Here is a 23,087-nt window from a genome sequence, read left to right as displayed (position 1 = left end):
GGAGTAAACAAATAACAGCGCATTCATAATTTAGCCCATGTGTGAGGGAGAAAAAAATGGCCTCTGCATTAATGAAGGGATTGTGTCTCTGATTCCAAACACTATCTTACAAATCTGAAACACTCAGCCCTGAACTGTAAATCTATCATCACGTCACCCTTCAACTTTGCTCTCTCGCCACCCCCGTGGATAACGACAGGATGAGAAGACTTTGACACGGCAACCTTTGATATCTTCTAATCTTCGGCGGTGACTGACAGATGAAAGCCTCAGAGTGAACTGTGAACTGGATCCTTCTCATGAGACCTCCAGTACAATGGAGACTCATACTCGAATGCTGACAGGCTCACATATTTCAAACACACACACTCTTCACGTTGGGCCACATCCTGTATCTACAGCCTACAGCATTTTTCCTAACCAAAGAGTATTATTCCTGCATAATCAATCAATGCAATCTCCTTTTACACCTTCATGAATATTTTAGCAACCCTTCACATAGTCAAAGGTGAAATATATCTGCTCTTCTGTCAATCTACAACCCATTGATCTTCTATTCATCGATCACTAAAACCCCACCCCAGAAAGCAATTAACCAATCATAGCTCACCAGCAGTAATCAGGCATGTCAGCCTGTCAAAGTCAGCAGTTTGTGGGGTGGTAAAAAGTGTGTAACCTTCACACACTGCAAAGATAGTTCACTACCTAAACATGGCATTATCTACAAAAGACAAGGTAACTAGGGTGCTACAATCTCACAGTTTAAAGTAATGATAGTGGGTCTACATTTGGTTTGGAGAAGTTAATATTAGTCAAACTTGACATACTGTATGTTTGTTGAACGCATCTAATATAATTTTCCCCCAAAATATTTTCTCTTGTGTCACTGAAGTGGACACTAATACATAAATCTGGCTATTGTGATGCTGTTGGGATGTGCATGAAGTTAGGAGTCAGAAGACATGTTGAGGGCGTTTGGCATGGAGAGGGAGGTTTTGAAAAAAAAGATATCTTAAATAAACCAACTGTTTAAAAAAAACACTTACATTTTCTTCACATACATTAATAAAATCCAGAGATTAAGCCCAAGAGCCAACAAAATCCAGTGGAACTTGAGACCGCGGCACATTTCTAGCATTAAATTATGTACACAATAACCATGTACATATTTTATATATACACGCATGCCGTGTCAGCCATGTCAGAACAAAAACAGGCTTATCAACTGGAACTAGTGAACAATACATCGGTGTAATCTCAGTCTTTAGTCAGGAGGATGATCTAAATCACCTAAACCAAGCACTTAGATCATTCTAGGCACATAATTAAATCCATGCCACATGAATTATCCATCAGTACGCCCGACAGGTCTGTGTCAACATGGCAGCCTTGGCTTTTAACATAGCATCAATATTCAGATGCACTGGGTTTGAAGGAAATCTAATTTAAAAAGGACTCACAGCTGTTCAAAGAGAGAAAATCATTCCACCCTCTATTGTTTGACGACCTTAATTGTTAGGAATAAACTTCTATGACTTCTCAAAACTAAGTGAAGCGTCTGACAGTTTTCTGTCAGGTATTTAGTGGACATAAGTCAACCCGTAGCTACACTATATGCCCTTTTCTTCAACTTGATACGTGGCATGAATGAATCAATTACACGTACCTGCCTTCTTAAACTGAACTTTATGGAAATTAGTGAAAGTTTACTCTCTTCACCAAGTGGTACTTTTAATGCCATGACATTTAGGATAAGGACAGTGAGAAGTCTTCACAAAAGAAAAACTATGCTGTGAACTTCTAACCTCTTATATTAAATGTCTTATCACACTGCAGTGATGTGTTAATTATTATTCATAGTCAAACACTGGTACAAGTACAGCGCTATGCAGGTGACTACAGAAGAGACACTTTATCTCAACAGGCAGCTTTCAGCCATACTATCATGGACATCTGCAGGGAGAAGTAAAACACCCAAAAGACCCTCACAAACATGGACGGTGGAGCATTTGCAGAGTTATAACTAAAGCATGGGTGCACTAAAACCAGTAAAGTCACTGACTCTCCTATGTCTTTTCACCAAATAACCATGACCCTGTTCACTTGGCTGCCTGTTTCAAATGCTGTGCAGAGCTGAGGGGCTAATTGAAAGCACTGCATTATATTTAGACCTCCGTCTGTAAGGTCTGGTTAAATGTGTGCACAGAGACCTTTGTTTCACTGCCATGGTGACTGAAGTGAAAAAGTTATGGGTAGGGAGCTAATCCCTGAACTGCACACTCACAGACAGGAACACAGATGCTGGCACACATCTTTAGAATTTGAAACCCAGAGTCTGCGGGAACCGACATGAGAAAGTGGGACTTTTGAGGGTTTGAAACACATGCCAGAGACCAGAATATATTCCTAACATCACACGCCCCCCCAAACACTGTGCTTCAAAATATTCTTTGAAGCTGTGTTCAAGTTAATGTGATCCTTCCTTGCTTCATCTTAAAAGCCTGCCACGGCAAACAGTTCCTCACGGATGTTTGTGTGATGATGATCATCACAGAAACACAAAGATGAACCCTCCCTCCAGCTCCTGAGGGGCTACTGTCCCTAACTTAACTTTATCGGACATAATACGAATAGGTCTTCCGAATAATCTCCTAAACTAGGCCCTGCGTTCTCGCTTCCCTCGGTCCACGCTGGGCTCAGTCGGATACTGCAGGGCAGCTGAGGGTTGACCCTTCAGAGGCAAATCCTCACTCCACACAGCACGTCCCCTGAGCTTTAATAAAGGCAAAGCAGGACTAAATGACTCCCAGCGATTTCATCATTATTTCTCCAGGCGCTATTAGAAGAGTGCCTATCCATTTTCATAACTTTAATATTTCAGGGATATACAGATTAGGAGATTTAATCTGCACAAGAATATTCACCGCTTCATCTATAGGCCTATCTATAATGATCCGTATAATGTAGGGTTCAGCAGAGAGGAGCTGTAGGACTGCAGAAAGGCCATCTGCTAGTTGTTTTTGGAAAAATGAACAAAGGATAAAGATAGATTAATCACAATAAAAAAATATGTATGTCAGTTGTGATTTGTATTGCATCCACTTATTAATGTACTGTATATTATTGCATTTCAGTTAATATGGACTAAAATCAAGCAGCAATAAGCAAATTACTTAAAAGTTCAGAAAACATTTACGTACCAAGCAAGAGACACATGATGGATGAGTGTGACGGACAGGACAAGGGGGAAAAAATGCTTTTGTACTAAACACGAGGTGACAGTGAGTGTGAGTCGTAGACAGGGCAGCAGGCGTGGGCCGGACAGATGAGCGGCTCCAGAGCTGTGTGTTTTCACGGCTGACAGGTAGGAGGGTGGACAGGGAGGTTAGAGGACAGCGGAGGTACAGATTACCGACAGGACCCGCTGCCTGGCTCCTATTGTTCTTTTATTTCAGAGAGCAATAAACCCGTTAGGGAGGTGGACTAATCCCATTGCCATGATACTGCCCTGTCACAGCTAATGGAGGCTTTGCCTACAGAGAAGAGAGATTGCTTTAATCCATCCATTGTCTCACTGTGTCGATGGAGGATGAAAAGAGACTCCTCTGCAAATACTCTTTATGAAACTCAAGGCAAATTCCTCCTCTTTGCATTGTTCGTGAAGCGTTGTGTCGCTCATAGAAACCAAAGCAAAGGTGATATGAAAATGTTTCTTGTATGGGTGTACAAATTACTTCTAAGCTACACACATACACGTATCCATAAGGGATGATATGTATCTGATATATATCCCCAGTGAAAAGAGAATGAAGAGCCGTAGAAGCCAAGAAACAAGCTGCAACCACAACTTTGATTCGTTCATAATCCCTCATCAAGAGTAGGAGGAACATCTGGCTCTAAAGCCTTTTAAGCAAGTTTTATTTTGTATTTGTCCTACTTTGTTCTAATCCTGCCGCACCATGTGACCGTCTACTTGCTGATAGACGCAAACATTAAAATGCATGATTTAGAAATAGACACCATAGTGTTTTTACCGCCTTCTAGTTTAATTTTAAAGCCAACAAACACAGTTGTGGAGAATGAAGGACTGGATTTCGCTTCTTCCCACTGCTTAGATATTCTGGGTTTTTTCAAACCGCCATGCAAGTCAGCCGAGCACTGTAAGCTCACTCTTAACATGGAAGAAAAAAAGAGAAAATACTGACGGCTGCTGGCATTTCAGAGTTAAGCGAACTCCTCGCTACAAGGTACTCTAAAAAGGGAGCAACAGCAGATATACAAAAAACATAACTTGTGGACCTCTGGGTGCGCAAGTGCATTTGAGCATAAAAAGCATCAACTCGACTGTGAAGAAAAAGGGACTGACTGTACAGAACAAATACATCCGTTTTCATTCTTGAATCCTTTTAATGTTTTGAAGTCAGATTTCTCATTCATTGATATGCAAATCTATTATTCCACCTTCTAATTATTTATTTGACCAAAATGGTGGCAGCGAGAGTTAGCATTATACGGTGCTCCCCTTCTCTCAGAATTTGTGGCAAATAAATGATTCTGTGAACTAAACGTCTCACACCTTGAATTGGTAATAGGATCATATAACTGCCTTCTAATACAGAGGGATAGGAGCATGGACATGAGTGAGCAAAAATGAAAAACTGTTACAGAGCCGAGGGATGAGTTTCCATGTTCTCAGCCTCACCAACAATCAATTGAAGCTCCACTGTGGTCTTCTAAAGGTGAGTTACAGCACTGTAGCTGTTTTATGAACTTTCAGCATCTGTGTGAGAAAAGGTTTATTTATGTGGAGTTGATCGAAAAGAGAGGTTACATTTTAAATATGTCAGCAGCTAAACCAAGAAACCATTGTAAGTTAAACAAGGTTGAGTTCCACCTCCTTCAACACAAAGCATTTGGAGGTACAGCTTCAGAGTTTTTCACATTGTTCTTTAATTCACTGTCTGTAGCAACAGAGCCAATGATCATTATTACAATTAAGGGGGTACAGTTTGTATTTGTTTTTAAATTATATGAAAAATAAACATACCTGTAGCTAACAGCTAAAGCTGGAATTATGCTTCTCGAGTCTGCATGTGAGCAAATACACACATTTGGACAGGTTGTTGAGCAGTATTTTGTGCTGAGTAGCAAGCAGAGTCATGTTAAGTAAACCACAATGTAAAGAGAATATAGAGTAGGGCTGCACGATCTAACGTGTCGTGACGATAATCGCGATATGCGCAATACATCTTTTTAGGATTTGCGATATTAAGTATAGGCAAATTAACTCAAACACGTCATGTTACAATTATTTTGCTGCAAAAGGAAAACTTGCACGGCTCTCATGTCAGGGGTACTTGAGTGAGTGACATGCAGGCTCTGCATGCACAGCAAACCACAATCAAATCTCCAAAGCAAACGGACCCCGTGATTTAAGGTAAAAACACTGAATAAAGTAGTTTAATGAGTTTCTCCAGGGCAGTTTGGCGCTGCTAACCGAGCTAGCTCAGGTTGTTGCTCTGATAAGTTAAGATCCAGACTAAAATCCTTCAACCGGTTAAATATAGTTAAAAAGATACCAATTGTATAGCATTAAAGTTCAAGAAAGGATGGTTTTCGAAAAGAAAAACGGTCTTTTCTTCAATTCCTGTATGTTTTCATATCGCAATCTATATCGCAGGGGGGGAAAAATCGCAATGTCAGTTTTTTCCAATATCGTGCAACTATAGAGGCAATCAGGGAATCAAATGTACCAAGGCTATAGTGTAAACAAAACACAGCATCAGTAAGGTATCAATGTAAATAGACAGGATGATGACAACATGGCAACAATATTAAGTTAATTAAAAAGGAATTTAGTTGTCTTTGCTCTGCCACAATATTATTTTTGTGAGTGCTATGCTAAAACATGTGCTCAAACCCTGCAAGAATAAGTAAATAAAAAAATCTCTACCTGACGTCGGATCGCCCAATCTTGAAGCTTGCTTGACATGCAAACCCACATTATGCGTTGTTGAGATTTGGGAGATTACCCATAACACCCTTTTCTGCATAGCTTTGCAAAGCCATGTATCTCTGTGGAAGCAATTATAGCCAACACTCGCAGACGCCAGCTGAGAGAAAAGTTATCCTGGGGCTAAGACCTAAATGGCTGGAGCGAGAGGAAAGCAGTGCAGAGAAAGTCTTAGTCATGCGGCACAATGCATTATGTATCATTCAATGACAATTAATGTGGTTAAAACCAGATCCTGCTCCACACTCAGACTACCGGACAGATGCATCGGTAATAATTAATGCTCAGTGGGAGTTTCAAGCTATCTCCCTCCCACCTGTTGTCCCTCAGACTGCTGCCTCACACATAGCCAGCACCAACACACGCATTTCTGCAAGACCACCAGTCTCTAATTACCACTGTGCACTCCCCCCGCCTCCCTGCCAAAGCTAATTGGGTCACTATTTACCCCAAAGTCAGCACAACTTCACGCAGAGGGGAGGGGGAGTCTGAGACCACCACCATGCTGTTTTGGCATATGCCCTCTCTAGCCTGGAGGCTGCAAAATTAGGAGCAAAAGCAGGCACTTGTTAATACTGTTAGTCACTTAGTGCCTGCAGGTGAATCAGCCCTTTACCAATATGACTGTGCCGTTATCTCCAGCTGCACATGGCTCATTTCATTATCAACGATAATATAATACATGCATCACATATTATTCCAGCTTTGATATTTGCATTAGATGCAGCTGCTCATCAATCCAAATATATAGTAGTATATATACTATTTTTGGATGCGAGCCACAGATGAGGTCAGCCAGCCATGAGCTCTTACACACACTAGTAAGGAAGCCTCAATAAGAGGGAAGATAAGACTGTGCTCAAATTGCTGTTTTGTGTTTTTTAACGAGGACAGTACGACCTTGCTAATCTGTAAGGCTCCATCCACTAATCAACCCGGTGACTAATCCATTTCCTCATGCCAAAGAGAAGCTGCAGTTCAGCCCAGGGCCCAGCCACACTGGCACAATTAGGAGGGAAGACAATAGCACGTGTCCTCAACCGAGGAGGGAAAATAATAGACACAGAGAGCACTTCACTTCAGTGCACTTTCAGCAAGATAGGAGAAAGCTCACACTCCCCTGCTGTACTCAGCAGCAGCAGACAACACAAAGAAAATCCAGCTTTAAATGCATGCTCACACACATGATGTTGTTGGTGCCCATAGAGAGGGCTTGCAGGTGATGTGATTATAATCTAGCTTGCCTTAGAAAAGGTTGCCACGTGTCAGCAACAACAGTTGTGTTACATTTCTATTAAAACTGACTGTTTATTTTCTGTAGACACAGTAAAGCAAAAACAATACAAATTCCCAAAATGTGATGATTTGCTGCTGTTATTTGACATACAGGACAGTTTATTGAACAGCCCTGGGTTTTGCACTGTTGGTCAGACAAAATAAGACATTTGAAGGCATTACCTATTACATTTTTTAAACATTTTATATTATTTGTATAATTGTATTTTATAAAAATATGGCAAAGCAATTTATTTATTTATTTGTAGAGTTAACTAGGGTACATAAATATATTACCCAGACATGAAAAATGGATATTACTCAGGTGTTATCCTCTGACATGTTGTTATTGTGAATATTTGGAGAACTCAGACTCTGACAAGAAATATGCTGATCAGAATAAGAAAAACAAGCCTCCTACAGCTTTCCAAAATACTTGAGTTTAATAGAATCATCTGAAACACTTGTCATTGAGACGGAGCGACAGAAAACTCAGAAAAAAAGTCCCCCGCAGCTGTTGGAACGAGCTGCATAACAGATGACATAAAGACAAGCAATTTCAGGTAATGTTTTTTCTGATAACCTGAAGTGTTCTTAGTTTTAATATAAGCTCCCACTTGTAACTGACTAATGTTGATCTTGCTTAAAACAATGGTTAATCAATCATTGATTCAAACATCAATACCTACAATTAGTAGTCCTTTCCTGACTAATACTGGTAGAAGAAACAGTATCACATCCATTCCTATCCAGTGTTTCTCATTGGTTCCTAAGGTAAATGTCATCATGTTCAATTCTTATTATGGACACAATTGTGAGAATAGACACCCAGGAAAAAACATGACATGAAATTCCTTTAAAGTCTAAAGTAAAACCTCACTTATATAGTGTAATTTACAACAACGGTATATATTCTAAAACCAGAATATAACCAAAGTCAGCCAGTCATAGTATTGCCTATACATGTTAATGATTTGCTAGATTAGTAGTACCTTCCCAACAAGGTCTTTTGGAAAGGATTACTACTGTTTGTTTGTTTGTTTGTTTGTTTGTTTGTTTGTTTGTTTGTTTGTCAGACAAAGCATAGCATTGGCAGTGGAAGAACCCACTACATGTTGGAGCAGATCTGAAACATAAAGCAAATCATTTTCTAGTTTTTGTAGCATTGTTGTAGCATTGCATCCTTGGACTTTTTTTGCTGCATTCATGTGGTATCACAATAATTATAATGATTTGTTTTTAAAATTTCACATGAACACAGCAAAGGTGGAACCAAACGACTTTCCGATACACCATGGCCGGAGGCTGAGGTTCACTCTCTCCAATAGGCATGCTAGTTAAACACAATAAAAAATGTTTAAATTCACTGTGCTGACCCCTCTCGAGCCAGATATACACGCCTTAGGGCTAAATAAAAAGTACAATGTAGCAGTAACATTAAATAAGGAACAGACCAACAGACTATAACTCATCACTAAATGTATCTCCAAACACACCAGCATGTTTACGGTGTTTCTTCCTGCAGTCTGGTAGCTTCATATCATTTTTCTTAGGCACGGCAAACCCTCCAGTGGACCTCCATAAAGCTGCCAGACGGCTGCAAAAAGATCTGGGACACAACTGCACAAAGCATCTGCAGAGCCCACACGCTAGAAACGTGCACACACACACACACACATTTTTAGGACTGTGATCAATTATGTAGACCCTTACTGGCAACGTCTAGCGAAGCATTGTGACTAATGGCTTCTCCCAGGTAGTTGCGGGCCACACAGGTGTAGACGCCCTCGTCTGGTTTGCTCCGGCGTCCGTGCACAATGCGCAGGAAGAAGAGGGAGCCGCTGGGCAGGAGCATGCGGTGAGATCGGGGGTCATCTTTGTCCGTTTCCACACGCTCGCCATCCTTATACCATTCTATGCTGGGAGGGGGTCTGCCCTCTGCCTTGCAGTTGAGGGTGGCAGGCTCCCCCTTGGACACGATCAAATCCGAGGGGTCCTCCACAATCCGAGGTGCGCTGTCTTCAAACCGAGCCCGGGACCCTGTGGAGGAGGAGATCAGGGCAGAGGTTATCTATCTGACTACCAACCGTTAATGAAAACACTCATCTGTAAGTAACAGGACAGACAGCAGCAGAGGCATTTGAAAAACAACAATATTTTCCTTTGGAGGTTATTCGACAGAGACAGTGGTTGTGTGTTGGATAAATATGTGTGTAGCGAAGCAGCAAATCATGGGTAATCTCTCTTTGAAGGTCAACTCTCATTCAAGGGAAGACGTTTTGACATTTTAACCGTTTGAATCACGCTTTCCACCAACAACCTGTGCCTTTCACGTCACTAAAATTGATACTATTTGTTTCTGCAATATTCTGTGAATAAAAGAACACAGAAGCCCCATATCGCTGTAAGAGAGCACACAGAGTATATACATACAGTATATATAGGGAGTATTTTCATAGAAGACAACTCCTGTGCAAAGGATTCAATCATCTATGTGATATGGTAATGGTCTATCTCTCTGTCAATCAGGACTGTTGCAGAGGTAGGAATGGTTGGTGGAAAGCTGGGAGCAGGACAAGCAGATCTATGCATTTAAGAATTGAAAGTGTTGAAAAAAAGAGCAAGTCAGAGAGATATAGATAAATCCCATATTCTTCTCTCTAGGGATCCATTACTATCTTTCCTTGACTGAGAGGCACACTGCTTAAAATCCTAAGGTAAGCTTTTATAGGAAGACCAAACGTCTCTAACAGTGTGTTACAGTTAGAGAAATGAATAATTCAAAATGCCACTGCTTTTACGAACAGATGGTCTCTCACTCTGGAAAAATAAAAAAGAAAGAAAAATGAAATGGTCACTGTGCCACAAGTAATTGTGCCGCTCGGTCTAATGCATTATTTTCAGCACATAATCTGAACTGCATACAAATCCTCATCCATCATTAATTCAGTCAGGAATAACCTAATGACACACATGTTGTCGCACATGCATCTGCTACATTATATTTAAATCTGAGGCATCAAGATAAGCCCTCACTTTTCAGCTGTAAGCAGATTTACGTCTTTTCATGAAATGATTTGATCCACGCGGGGCAGGAGTTGCCATCATGGCACAAACCTGAAGTAAACATCTAAAGAGCGATGGAGCTCTCTCAGCGAAAACACCCCGAGGTCAAAAACCAGGACAGCTCAAAACACTAATGCAGGATGTGGATGAATACTAATCGCACCATTAAAATGTGCCATGGCACCTCCAGTCAGTCTCAACAAAAACACAGACTTTGTTTATAAAAAGAGAACAAGTGTGAAGCATTTCATGGCATGTAAACTAACCCTTTAAGATATTATAATGCACTACTTTAGATTATGTTGCACATCTGCATGATATCTGCGACATGGACATCTCGCCACATCTGACTGTGTTTGTCCACAGAAAACTTGTTTTGAAGAAGCGTCTCTCCGGCTGAGTGATGTCCTGGCGTTGAACCGTGCTTTTAAAGCATGCAAAAGTGTTCAAATCCCAGCTCATATACTACAGTTACATCACTCTGAACTCTTACTCTCAATCAGAACTAGAACACAAATACTGCGAGAGAGTTGAACAGATTACTTCCAGCAGAAATGATTTTTCTGACACTGAAAAGGGCAATGATGTTGAAGAACAAACCCTGCATCCTAAACTTCCGATAATGTAACTTCATAGCTTCGTTTATATTACTGTCATTTGAATGGCACACAAGCCTTGACAGTTTACAGCTGTTGTCGGGCTGAATAGCATTTCTCACAGCAGGTACATTGATGTTAATGTGTCAAATTATTGGAATAACCCTTTAACTTTAAACTGGTCGGCTAACAAATTATTGCTGATTAAAACTAGATCTTAGACAGGGATTTTTGTACATGACTTTTCTATATACAGTAAAGACAGATCTTGCTTTTGAAGCAGTTTTTTATTCAGTTTGGAAGTAGACAAACAAAACTGTAAAACCAATATTTACATGTTAGTGGTTATACTGTATGGTCTCAATCAAAAACAATAAGCTGACACAAAATATAAATCTCTGAGGGATCTGAGTGAATTGAACGTCCTGCAGAGAGAACCCCCTCTGTGGATCTGTCACGATGAGCGACTGTCCCCTTCGACTGCACATCCATTGTTTACCTGAACAAATGATGAGTGAATCTGTAATTGAATGTAAGAGGGAACACTCATTTCTCAGGGGGACTTTAATGTGTTAGCTCTTATTTTAAAGAATATTTGTTTTAATTAGTGTGTTTGAGCTCAGTGATATTTCCTGAATAATTAAAGTTGAATTAGTAACCTAATGTAGTGTTCAACCCTTTGTTTTAGGATCTGTTATATTTACGTTTCACTGTATAATCATTTAAAACACTACAATGTGCTCTCTCTTAAAACGACTGCTTTCGTTTTAACTGAAAATAATTCAACCCATAATCTTCATTGTTTTAAATAGTTATTTTTCTTCTTTAGTCATACTGTAGATCATCTCTGATCAGTTCCTTTTTATGGTCCTTAAACTCTCATAGAAATATGGAAAAATAACTTTATGTTACCTATAAATTCCATTATATCTAATAATTGTTACCTTATAATTTCAAGCTTGAATAAAGCCATACATCTAACATTAAAAACACCATTAAGTACCAACACTGGGTCATTTTCCTCCCTGTATTCGACATATTTATAGCGACTGTAGTCGAGACTTTCTGTTTTAGGATGTTTTCGTTCCTGCTTACTGAGATCCAGCTGTCCTTGTGCTGCGAGTATCAGATTCAGCACATACCGGAATTTGTAGTTGCTTTAGTTATTTGAATGGCACACATGGCACCATGACAAATCCTTGTGTATTCGTTTGATTTGCTGGGTTTATATTTTAATAGGGCTAGATACGCCTGCAGAAAATGTAGACACACAAGCTTAACTATGCAGACATAGTCCAGTTAAGAATGAAAAGTGTATCAGAAAGATTATTATTGAGGGTTATTGGGTACAGACAATCGCTACAGCTATCAGTCAACTGTATCAATGCAACACCAATTATTATGGACAAAGTGGCAAAAAATATTAGCAAACAGCTTCAGGTTGGCGAGGAACAACTTTTGCCTGTGACAAGTACGTAATCAGTGTAAAGTCTACACCACCTTGATACGACAGCAAAACATTTTCTTTGGAAGAAAGAATATTTTCACAGTTGCCTTTTCTTTATGACAGTTAGATTGCAGTGCAGTGTTTGAAAGCACATTTCAGCAAAAAGAAACTGTCAGCCCTGTTTGTGACACAAAAAAATATAACGTTACGGGCGCTAATGGGGATCTCTGTGAAGGTATGTTTTAGTCAGATCATAAACATAGCCCATTAGAGCCAGCAGTGGGCCCAAAGACACTTCCCAACGCCTATGGGAAGTAGGAGGGAGACTGGATTTGTCTGAAAATATTAATCTGGGGCGTTCTGGCGTGAAATGACTTTCATGTTTACAGGGAAGAAGTGGAAGGACATTGGCTTCTGATGATGTAGAATTTCACAACAAACTAGATTACCACTGAAAATAAACTGCTGCTTCAGTTAATTTAGGCTACATTTGGTGAAACTCACAGCTTTGATCGAACAACAACAAGATATTATTTTCCATTTACTGTACATTAAGATTCATCAGTATTTTTTGGACACTTTAGAATTAAAGATTGGATTTAGTTCTGACTGCTTTACGTGGTTTCTGAGCAGTAAATAAAACAAAAAGCAGTGGTTTAATAATCAAAGCTTAGTGTTGTTGTTCTCCTTAACAATAGGAGATATCAGCTCAACAACAGGCTTGCCTTAACAGAAGGTACAAAAACATGACCTATTCAACATTAATTCAACAGGCTTGTATTGATTATTATAAGTCAAAACTGATTTAATTCCCTGTAAGACAAGCACCATCTTTGTGCTGGAGCTCTATCGGAGAGGACAAATCAATTAAACCCTCTAAAACACATCTTAACTATGAACCTCTTACACATTCAGTAAGAGCTGCAAAAGACAATCAAGATAATCCATAGGAGTAAAAAGCATTCAACCTTCAGCTGTCGTCAAGTATGAAGGGGGCTTTGTGAATGACAGTGTGCAGGGTCTCATGCAAGGTTATCGCTCCTTTTTGCGCTCTCAAGGCCATGAGGCTTTTTCAGTAAGAGAGGCAGAACATCGGATTGAACAGCTCCTCTCATTTGATACTTGTTGAAAACCAAACTGATATATTTTCCCTTTTTCCTGGAAACAAAATAAATAGTACTGATAAATGGCCTTTATTTACCAGTGTTTATTTTTGTTTGCCTCACCATCTTGCAATAGGCGAGGCTCAGCCTCATCTCTCTCTGAAGGTATTGACCTTGGAGTAGATGATGGCTTTGTGTACAATGTTCAGGAATCTGGCTTTCACCGACTGGCAGCCATTTCACTCGGGGAGAGCCTACACAGTATAGCCTATATACAGAACTGTATGTATGGTGCTGTTTGTCTACATTAATCTATATGACCTATCTCTGTGATCTGTGAGCAAGGATGGTTAGATGTCCTAATTGACATGATTGCTTTTGATCTGTGGTAATTTATTCATTCAAAAACAAATAAAAGTCCATAATAAGCAGGCAACCACAGTGAAATGATGCCCATTAGTGCCGCATGAGGCTCTGATAGACAAGCCATAGCATTTGTACTAATTGCAAACGCAGACACAGGCCCACATGTTTCCTCACGGCGTCTCCTACATTTCTGCCTCATCAACACACATTGTTAATGTGCTTGGAGGCTAATCAAGATCACGTCTTGAAAACCCTGTTGATTCAGGGCTTTGGAATTACATAACAAGAGGCGCTTTCATAAAATTGGTATTTCAAAATATTAACCTATCATTCTCCCAAGAGATAGAAGTGTACTGCTGTCACCCTACTGATTGAAAACAACAAAGCGCAGGGCATGTGTGTTTTCATTTGGTTCTTAGTGCCTTTAAATGACAGCTGGGGTTGGAGCGAAACACATACAAGCAGCTAGATCTGCATCAGTTCTTGAAATCTGGTAAAAAACACAAGTGTCTACAGGCTGAGGCAGACTGCTCACTGGCCAACTTTCTAAGTTAAAGTGAGACAGGAGCAGAAGGCTGGCAGCTCGTCAGCTGTCTGCTGAGATTTACTTTTCTTTTCCAATTTCAATTAATTTACATACTTGAAAAGGCAAAAACATTCAAGGAGTTGTGCTGGCATTGCCAGGTAATCTCTGAAGGAGGGTGCTAAGGTCTCACAGAAAACTCAATTTCAAAGCAGTCAGGTTTTATGATCTTTTATGAGCCTTTGTTTGTTAACTGTTGTCTTTTGCCGTAATCTAATCTCTACATGATGTCATCAGCGACTGTACCAGAAGTGGGGCATCATCAACATCCGGTAACATGACTCAAGCATGAGGCACATAGTTCACATAATCCACGACTGTTTCATCAAGATGGGCAGTGAGAGGCTTTACTCAGCCTTCAGCCATATTTGTCACCAAGTAATGAGCAGGAGGGCAGAGTGGACACAAATCACCCGCTAAGGCTTGTTTAGCATCGATTAGTTCCACGTCGAGCATGTCAACAAGCTGAGTCTGAATACAGCTCAAGATAACGGACATTTCAATGAGATGCATCAGGGCAGACACTGATGCCGTCTTAATTAAGGATTGGTGTTTGTGTAAGAGAAAGAGCTGCTGTGAATCAAGCACACTTTGTGAAGGAGGCTGTTGTTTTAGCTCACAATCACTCAGCGGATTTAGAAAACATATACTAAACCCCACCATGCATCTTCAGACAAACGGAGAAAAACCGGAGGGACACAAAGAAAAAATACCCTGCTATCATTTTAACATTCTTTTTTTCTTTTGACTTAAGATGACAAATAGGCTATTTGTTTAAAAAGCAGCTCCCGCAGAGGTCATGATGCCTGTTTGAATACTCTTCCGTATTTTTATTAAAACACACATCACCCTAAGGGTACGTGCAGTATAATAGAGGTGGGAATGAGAGGAGATATACACTCCACAATGGACATAGGCAGATGTTGTGGGTGTTGAAAAGTGCCTTTAATGTTGAGAGGTGGCATCAGTTTATTATAATGAAGCAGAGCGAGTGGCAAGAGGAGTCAGAGCTCAGGATTTATAGTCAGATTATAGTCATCAGTGAAGAAGACATTAAATTGAACTGACTGATACATTTTTGCACACGTTAATTTATCAGCTGTTATTATCTCATTTCAGATATTGGTATTATTGTTTATGTCAGCCAATGAATGACAATACATTGCAGTACTGAAAAAAAGCAGAAGCCTATAGATGCACATACAGGACTGTCTCAGAAAATTAGAATATTGTGATAAAGTTCTTTATTTTCTGTAATGCAATTAAAAAAACAAAAATGTCATACCATTCTGGATTCATTACAAATCAACTGACAAGAATTGCCAAGCCTTTTATTATTTAATATTGCTGATTATGGCTACAGCTTAAAATGAAAACTCAAACATCCTATCTCAAAAAATTAGAATAAGTTCCTCGACCAGTAAAAAAAAAGATTTATAACAGCAAAACCACAATCAAACATTTGAAAATGCCATTAATCACTCAGTACTTGGTTGGGAATCCTTTGCACGGATTACTGCATCAATGCGGCGTGGCATGGAGGCAATCAGCCGTGTGGCATTGCTGATGTGTTATGGATGCCAGGTATGCTTCATAGCTGCTTCTAGCTCATTAGCATTGGTTGGTTTCTGTGTCTTTCAGCTTCTTCTTCACATACCCCCACATATTCTCTATGGGGTTCATGGTCAGGGGAATTTGCAGGCCAATCGGAGACAGTACATGCCCATGGTCAGTACACCAGTTACTGGTGTTTTGCACTGTGGGCATGTGGTGTCAAGATCATGCTGAAAATGAATTCTCATCTTCCATATGAGCTTCATTGCAGACGGAAGCATGATGCTCTAAAATCTCTGGTACACAGCTGATTTACTCTGGCTTGATGAAACACAGTGGGGACCAACACCAGCAGCTGACATGGGTCCCCAAACCATCGCTGACTGTGGAACTTCACACCTGGATTTCAGCAACTTGGGATTTTGCTCCTTCTCCAGCCTTCCCAGCTCTGGCGCCTTGATCTTCTCAAATATAAACAAAACTTTGCTTTGTCTGGAAAAGAGGACTTTGGACCACTGTGCAACTGTCTTCAGTGCTTCTTTTCCTTTAGCCCAACGCGACGCCTCTTCTGTTGTCTTGAGTCAGAAGTGGCGTTGACCATGGTGAATTATGTCTTATTTTGTCTTTTCCGACACTTTCTTGTTGAACTTGTGATTGATTATCCTGGGTATGATATTGTCCATTGGTTCTTATGTCTTAAATTCTTTGTATATTGATTCTTCTTCACAATGCGTAAGCTTGCGTGTTTATCTTCTGGTTTGTTGCAGCTTTGTCCTGTCCTTATATTTTCCTCTCCTTCAAAGACTTTTGTGGATTGCTTGAAATCTGCACTCTGTGATCAGCTTGGTGCTCTGTGATGTATATTTCTTTTTGTGTCTCCTCCTGTAGTTGTAGTGTTTTTTGTCAATGGATCTGGTGCCCTGTGACAGTCTAGGTCTAGATTTCNNNTGTGACGTGTGAATACCCAAATCAACAACAAATGACCGGATTGGCCAAAATGGATCAATCCGCGGAGCACCTCACACACCAGGATCCCTTGGCTAACTAACAGGGAGTCCCCATTGACTTGCATAGAGCTCCCTGAATGCTGGTAATAGACGAGTTGGGATCGCGGAGAAATGCATGGCCATGACATGGGACCTTTAAGACATAACCTCAGACTTTAAGAAACTGGATTTTCAATTTTGTCACACATTTTTTTACATTTTGTGGACCAAACGAATAATGTAGAAAATAATCTGCGGAGTAATGACAATTTGTAGGTGCAGCCTTAATTATTCTTCACAAGTAATGGATCACATGACTTCATACATGTGTAAGGGACGCATATGAAAACACAAATATTTATCGCCCAGCTTTGCAGATTCCCTCAGCTCTACGAAAACCTTTGGCTTTCTGTCCTAATTCTGTTTTGGGTTTACAGAACCTGCTTTTATCAGTGCTTTTACAACGCCACTTTGCAGATCGTTTCCTTGAATAAACTCTCAACTTCATCTTGTTTCATGCTATATTTGCAGCACCAAACAGCAGACAAACAATGTAAGCCACCAGCTGGTGAACATAATGGAGCAGCGAGAGAGCTAGATATCTTAGTCATGAATTGCTGTACACCAAAAACAGAGCCCAAAGAAAATGAATAATGGACTTACAAATGCCACCTGGTGAGAAACACAACTCCAAATGAATGCTAATGTTGCTAATATATCTGTAGATAGTAGCAATGCTAACAGTTCATAATGTCAGTTATTTGTTTTCCCCCAGTTAATATCAATTCAGAAAATATATGTGCAGTTTTATTGTAAATAAAAATAATATGTTTGGCATTCAGTGTTTTTCACAAGATCCCATTTTAGGTATTTTTGAGGCCTAACAAACGTGCTGATTTTCAATCCTTCTTCTTAACTTTTTTTGGCCTGTTACCAAATCCCAATCAGCAGTGAATTAAACCATTGGCAGGATGTAAACAGTGACATTATGTAGCTTACTTGTTCAAATTCACAACAAAATTAACAGGGACCCACAAAAAAATTGCTCAATAGCGCTTCTAGTGGTAAAATAAAACCCAATCTAAAATGTTGTGTATGAGTTTGTGTAAATAGCTGCTGATATTTTGTTTTCAGATTTTTAAGTTTAGTTTTTATGTTTTAAAAAACACAGCATGACTTGGAATTAAATGATAGCAGTGAATATGTTTAACTTTACTTTCATATCCACTAGCTAAAGCTGCGTTTGATTAATAAGAGTTTAAAACTGAAACACGCCATTCAATCTTTACATTCACAATCAAATGAAATAAAAAAAACCTCTGCACTCTCATGAATTATTTTTCTGGGCCATGGTTTTTGGGGGAGTTTGGATTAGGGCTCAAAAATATAATCTGTTATTAAAGCAAGGGTTAAACAAATATAATCCCTTTCTCAAAGGTAATCAAAATGAGCTTTTAAAAGCATTTTATAATAATTATGTCTGCATCCTCTAAAACAGAGTTGGGGCAGATGGAGGCTTGGTAGGCCACTGAGTTTATGTGCTCATAGCTGAAGTAAAAGGGACACTAAATGGTTTCACTTTGTCCACAGTGAGTTCTGACCTCTCCTGCTGCCTAATGGACTCCCTGTGTGACCACCTCAGTGATTGGGGGGGGGGCTCTGGGGAAAATGTGCATCTTCCTGGCTTTTCACCTAGTGGTATTCAAATAGTACTAATCAATGCATGTGCCTCTTCTAATTATTTGTTTGTTAGGAGGGTCATGCCACAGCCGTCTGTGAACGTGTTCCAGCTAAACACAACATTTACATCCATCTGAAGGGACAGAAAACAAGATAAGACGAGTACACCGTGAGGCTGTCACGCCATATGGGCTGAGTAGGAGAGTGCGTGAGAGGAGACAGAGGGAGAGGGGTGGGCATATTTAATTTGTTCTTTAAATATATAATATCATACCTGATGCGGTGGTGATGAATGAGACAGTCACAAGAAGTAGATTTCCAAAGTTCATCTCCACACTCTCCCGAGTCTGCAGACTCTCGACAGTCCACTCAAATGATCAATTAAATCAAACCTCCAGCAGGGAAATCACATGATTTTTTTTCTCATACTAAATCTAGATGCAACTGAACCGTCTAAGGAGTCTGAGCCTCAGCTGGACTATTTCAAGCGAGTAAAATCCTCCCTAAGAAAAAAAACTTTCGCGTCACTCCCACAAAGCCATGACAGCAGCAGCAGCAGTATTAGCAGCAGCGCCCCGAAAAACCCAATAACAAAAGTCAGCAGCTGCACTTCTTCATCCCCGCATGGTCACAAACACTTCTTCTTTCCAACATGTCCTGCCGCTACTGAAAGCAGAACATTATCAGGTTTAACAATGTTTAGCCCGGTCATAAAACAATTATTCCCTCCGTGTGTGTGTCTGCTCAGTGGCAGGTTGCAGCGTCAGTTTGAGCGAAAATAAAGCGCTGCACACACTCCTCAACAAATCCTCTCCTCCAGGAGCCAGGGTTTTAAAGAGACAGAGACCACATCTGTGCCCAGAGCGTGTGTGTTTAACTATATGAGGACCAAACAGTCCACTCTACATGGTGGGATGAGATCAGACTAATAAAAGAAGAGTTATTTCTGGGTTAGGGTTTCAAGTTTCAGTTAAGATGATCCTTTGGTTTTGGATTAAAGCGTCGTTTTTAGGTCAGAATGTAAACATATTCTTAAATTAAGGGTTGGGATATTGGATAAGAGCATACAATCCCCCCCAAAAAATCAAATATTTGACAAGATAGACATTTAAAACTGTGTTATTGTTTAAGTCATATGCTACACTGACCTTGGGTTTAGGAGGTGGTTGGTGGTCATAAAATTATTATCACAAATATATTTTATTAAGAATTTCCAATATCTTTTCCTTCAACTTTACAGAAATAGGTTAAATTATGATAGCTTGTTTGCCTTTGAGCCATGTTTCTTCCATAGTTCATTTTAACTGGCCAGAAGCCAAAACATTAAAAAAAAGGCTATCAATTTTGGGTTAAGTTATTTAGAATTAAATAAATAAAAAAAGTATAGTCAGGGTTTCAAGTCTAACACCTTCGTTTTTAAGGAAACACACACACAACATTCAAAGATTTAAAAAAAAAGGGTTATTGTATAGTCATAGAACACCTGAATGTACAGCCATCACAGTAACTGCACTAATGTAGGTATTTCTTTTATCCGAAGCACTTACACTAATGGCAGCTATAGCTTCTATATATGTATTTATAAAGATATTTCCATGTGATTGCTTTCTTGGTATCTGCTTCAATCTTATATAGTTACTTATGTTGTATACGTTTGTATTTTTATAGCACAAGACAGTGTTTATTTCCTAGCCACAGTGCTCACACACAATCCAAAAATGTTCCCTTTTCGCTGTCACTCCCACAGTACTTTAGCGTAATCTGTTTTCTTGCCTTTTAAGCATGAAGGTTGCGTTACATGAACATTCATACTGTAGAATTAGCAATAAATTACAGGACAAAATGGATGATTATTCCACTTTCCTGTGAGATCACCATATTTTCAATCACTGTAAATAAACTTGATTTGACACTAACATTTTGACGGGAACCATTGTTTATCAATAATCAACACCTCTACACAACCGTCATTTCAATGAACAGGAATGTAATCCAGGCACTTCTTAGAGTCAAAAGTTAGAACTAGTAACCACAGGAAAAAACTAATATTTTATAGCTTAATAGATTTATATAGCTAAATCATAAAAACTCCAATAGTTTAAACCCTTGTAGGTCTTCATCAGGGTCAATACAATTTAACACAAACATAATGAAAATATAAATGACATGGGAATACACAAAACAAAGGTTTATACATCATGCATTGGAAACAGTTACCCATATTAAAATGTATGCTGTAAGGTAAATAAGCTGAAGAAATATATAACATTAATATACAGTACAGAAAAATGCCATCATCAGGCCTTATCAGTTTCAACATCTTCTGTTGCTGTTGATGATGATGATGACGATGGAGAGCGTGCATGCACTTCAGATCGTTGCAGTGCTGCTGTTTAGCATCCCCTCTCTGATTTGCTAAACAGCTGTTGTTTCACACCCACCACTCCCTCCACAATCGGGCCCCTGTGGAGCCTCTGGTGCCCGGCCTCTGTCCTCCTCCTTTGGACAAAAATGGCTCCCATGGGGGTGAGATCTCTGTTTCAATGTCCCCCCTTCGTCCAGCACACACCAGACCGGTTCCTCTGTGCCGTTTCTTCTTCTCTCTCCACCTCATTGTGTCCATGTCAGGCTGCGAGCGCCCAACATGATGGAGAGTGACTTTTGGATGGCCAGGCGCCTGCTCTCCTTTGTCCCCTCTGAATGGGACTGGAAATTAGGGAACAGAAGAGGAGTCCAGATGTCTGTTGCAAGGAGTGACACAAAGAGGGGCCCCTCAATGGCTTCAATCTCACCTTTGGTGGAAGTGTGTAGCTTATTAAGGGCCACAAAAGCTAAATGAGCATAAAATAGCTGGACATCTTAACAGAAGAGTGCCTGGAGTCTTGGAGGTGTCAGATGGGATTGTTGGTGTCTTTGTCAACTCAAATAGCTTCAGAGAAGTCATTGGTAGATGTGCTGGTATCGCTTTATGTAGCTCAGCGTCTCTGTTGTGATGTAGGAAGATTCAGGTGCATCTTTGTTCTTTATGCCTTTTAACGAAGGCATCAGCATTGTTTTTCGGAGAGCTCCTGTTTCCTATTTGTCTAAACTTTGAAAATAAGATGTTGCAGTGTTATACTGTATTAACTGAAACTAAAGTCCATGCATCACAACTGAATAACAAATCTACAAATCTCCACAATTGAGAGTTTGCAACACTGGAATTAAAGGAGCAGATGTTGTCGGTCAATCAGAATCAATACTGTTGTGCCTATTATGCAAAGAAGGCTCCAGTCTCTTTATTCATGCAGCAAACATTTTATGTTATAGGATTAGCTTTACATTTTGTGAAACGTATTCAAACAATGCTCATAACAGATGTTGTTTCAGGCCACTTCAAACTGCTGAGGCTTTTGTTCTTCTCAGGAGGACGGTCTCTGAATTGACTTTCTTTCAAAGACCTAGATGATAAGAGTGAATATCTGCCAGGGAACACTTAGTTTAGCTTGACTGGAAAGGGATGGAATCAGCTTGCCTGGCTTTATCCAGTAGTAAATAATGCATCTACCAGCAAAACACATATGAATTTATAGACATTACAGCTTGAGAGTACATTTGTAAAAAGAACAAGTTGTAACATTGACAATATAGTTACATTAGGACAAGGGGCAAGGCTGTTTCTTGGTCGGGTGCCATGGCTTTCTGGAGTCAACTGACAATAAGCAAATATTCTCCAAAAAGCCAAACTATTCATTGGAGCATAAGTATTTGTCAAGGTGAGACCTGCTATCTCCTATTTGTAGGAAGGTTTGTGTCTGTGTCTGTGTGTGTGTGTGTGTGTGTGTGTGTGTGTGTGTGTGTGTGTGTGTGTGTGTGTGTGTGTGTGTGTGTGTGTGTGTGTGTGTGTGTGTGCGCGTGCATGTGTGTGTGTTGACAGCAGTACAGGGAGGTACAGATGGTGGGATGTGGCAGTCTGTCTGGCTGCAGTGAAGAATGTGAGATTCAGCTGCCGGCCTCTCGCCCCCCGGCTCTGACCTTATGTGTCTCGGATCGCCGTCTGGCTCCATCTCAGTACGACAAACTCCACATTGCTACACTCTCACAGTACCAGCCATAAGAATTACGAAACTAAAAACTCCCAATTTTCTCCAAAAAGGCACTCGTAGCAGTGATTACAGCTTTTAGTTGTCTGCTGTCACTAATGAGGTCCTGTTATCTCTCTTTACATGGTCGAGGGTCTTCGCTGTTGACCTGCTAACATACCTTGTCAGCACATTTCATTAGTCACAGCCAGGAGCATGGCTTTTGTTTCCCTTGGGTGTGTGTGTGCATGTGTGGGTGAGCGTGTGCAAAGGACCTTCAGATAGCCAGGAGGACCATGGAGTTTATTTATAGGCCGAGTCACAGCGGTGCAGAGCTAACAGCAGCAAGTCATTTAC

At 40.1% G+C, this 23,087-nt stretch overlaps 1 protein-coding gene across 2 annotated transcripts in view; it reads right to left on the bottom strand.

Moving 5' to 3' along the window:
- The window catches only part of LOC104944606 (roundabout homolog 2-like), a 47,472-nt gene extending 28,052 nt beyond the window's left edge, over nucleotides 1-19,420 (bottom strand). For both annotated transcript variants that reach the window (XM_010770167.1, XM_010770168.1), the window contains exons 1-2: nucleotides 18,944-19,420; nucleotides 9,002-9,328 (exon numbers count right to left, since the gene is read on the bottom strand). In XM_010770167.1, coding sequence (XP_010768469.1) covers nucleotides 9,002-9,328; nucleotides 18,944-18,998 — 382 coding nt within the window. In that variant the 5' untranslated portion in view covers nucleotides 18,999-19,420. The remainder of the gene's footprint in view (nucleotides 1-9,001; nucleotides 9,329-18,943) is intronic.
- Between the last annotated feature and the right edge of the window lie 3,667 nt (nucleotides 19,421-23,087).

The sequence above is a fragment of the Notothenia coriiceps genome, unplaced genomic scaffold (genome assembly GCF_000735185.1).
Source record: "Notothenia coriiceps isolate Sejong01 unplaced genomic scaffold, NC01 NC01_scaffold00008485, whole genome shotgun sequence".
In the NCBI taxonomy this organism is placed as follows: domain Eukaryota; kingdom Metazoa; phylum Chordata; class Actinopteri; order Perciformes; family Nototheniidae; genus Notothenia; species Notothenia coriiceps.
Note: the sequence above shows the minus strand (reverse complement) of the source record. Positions and strands in the feature narration are given on the sequence as shown.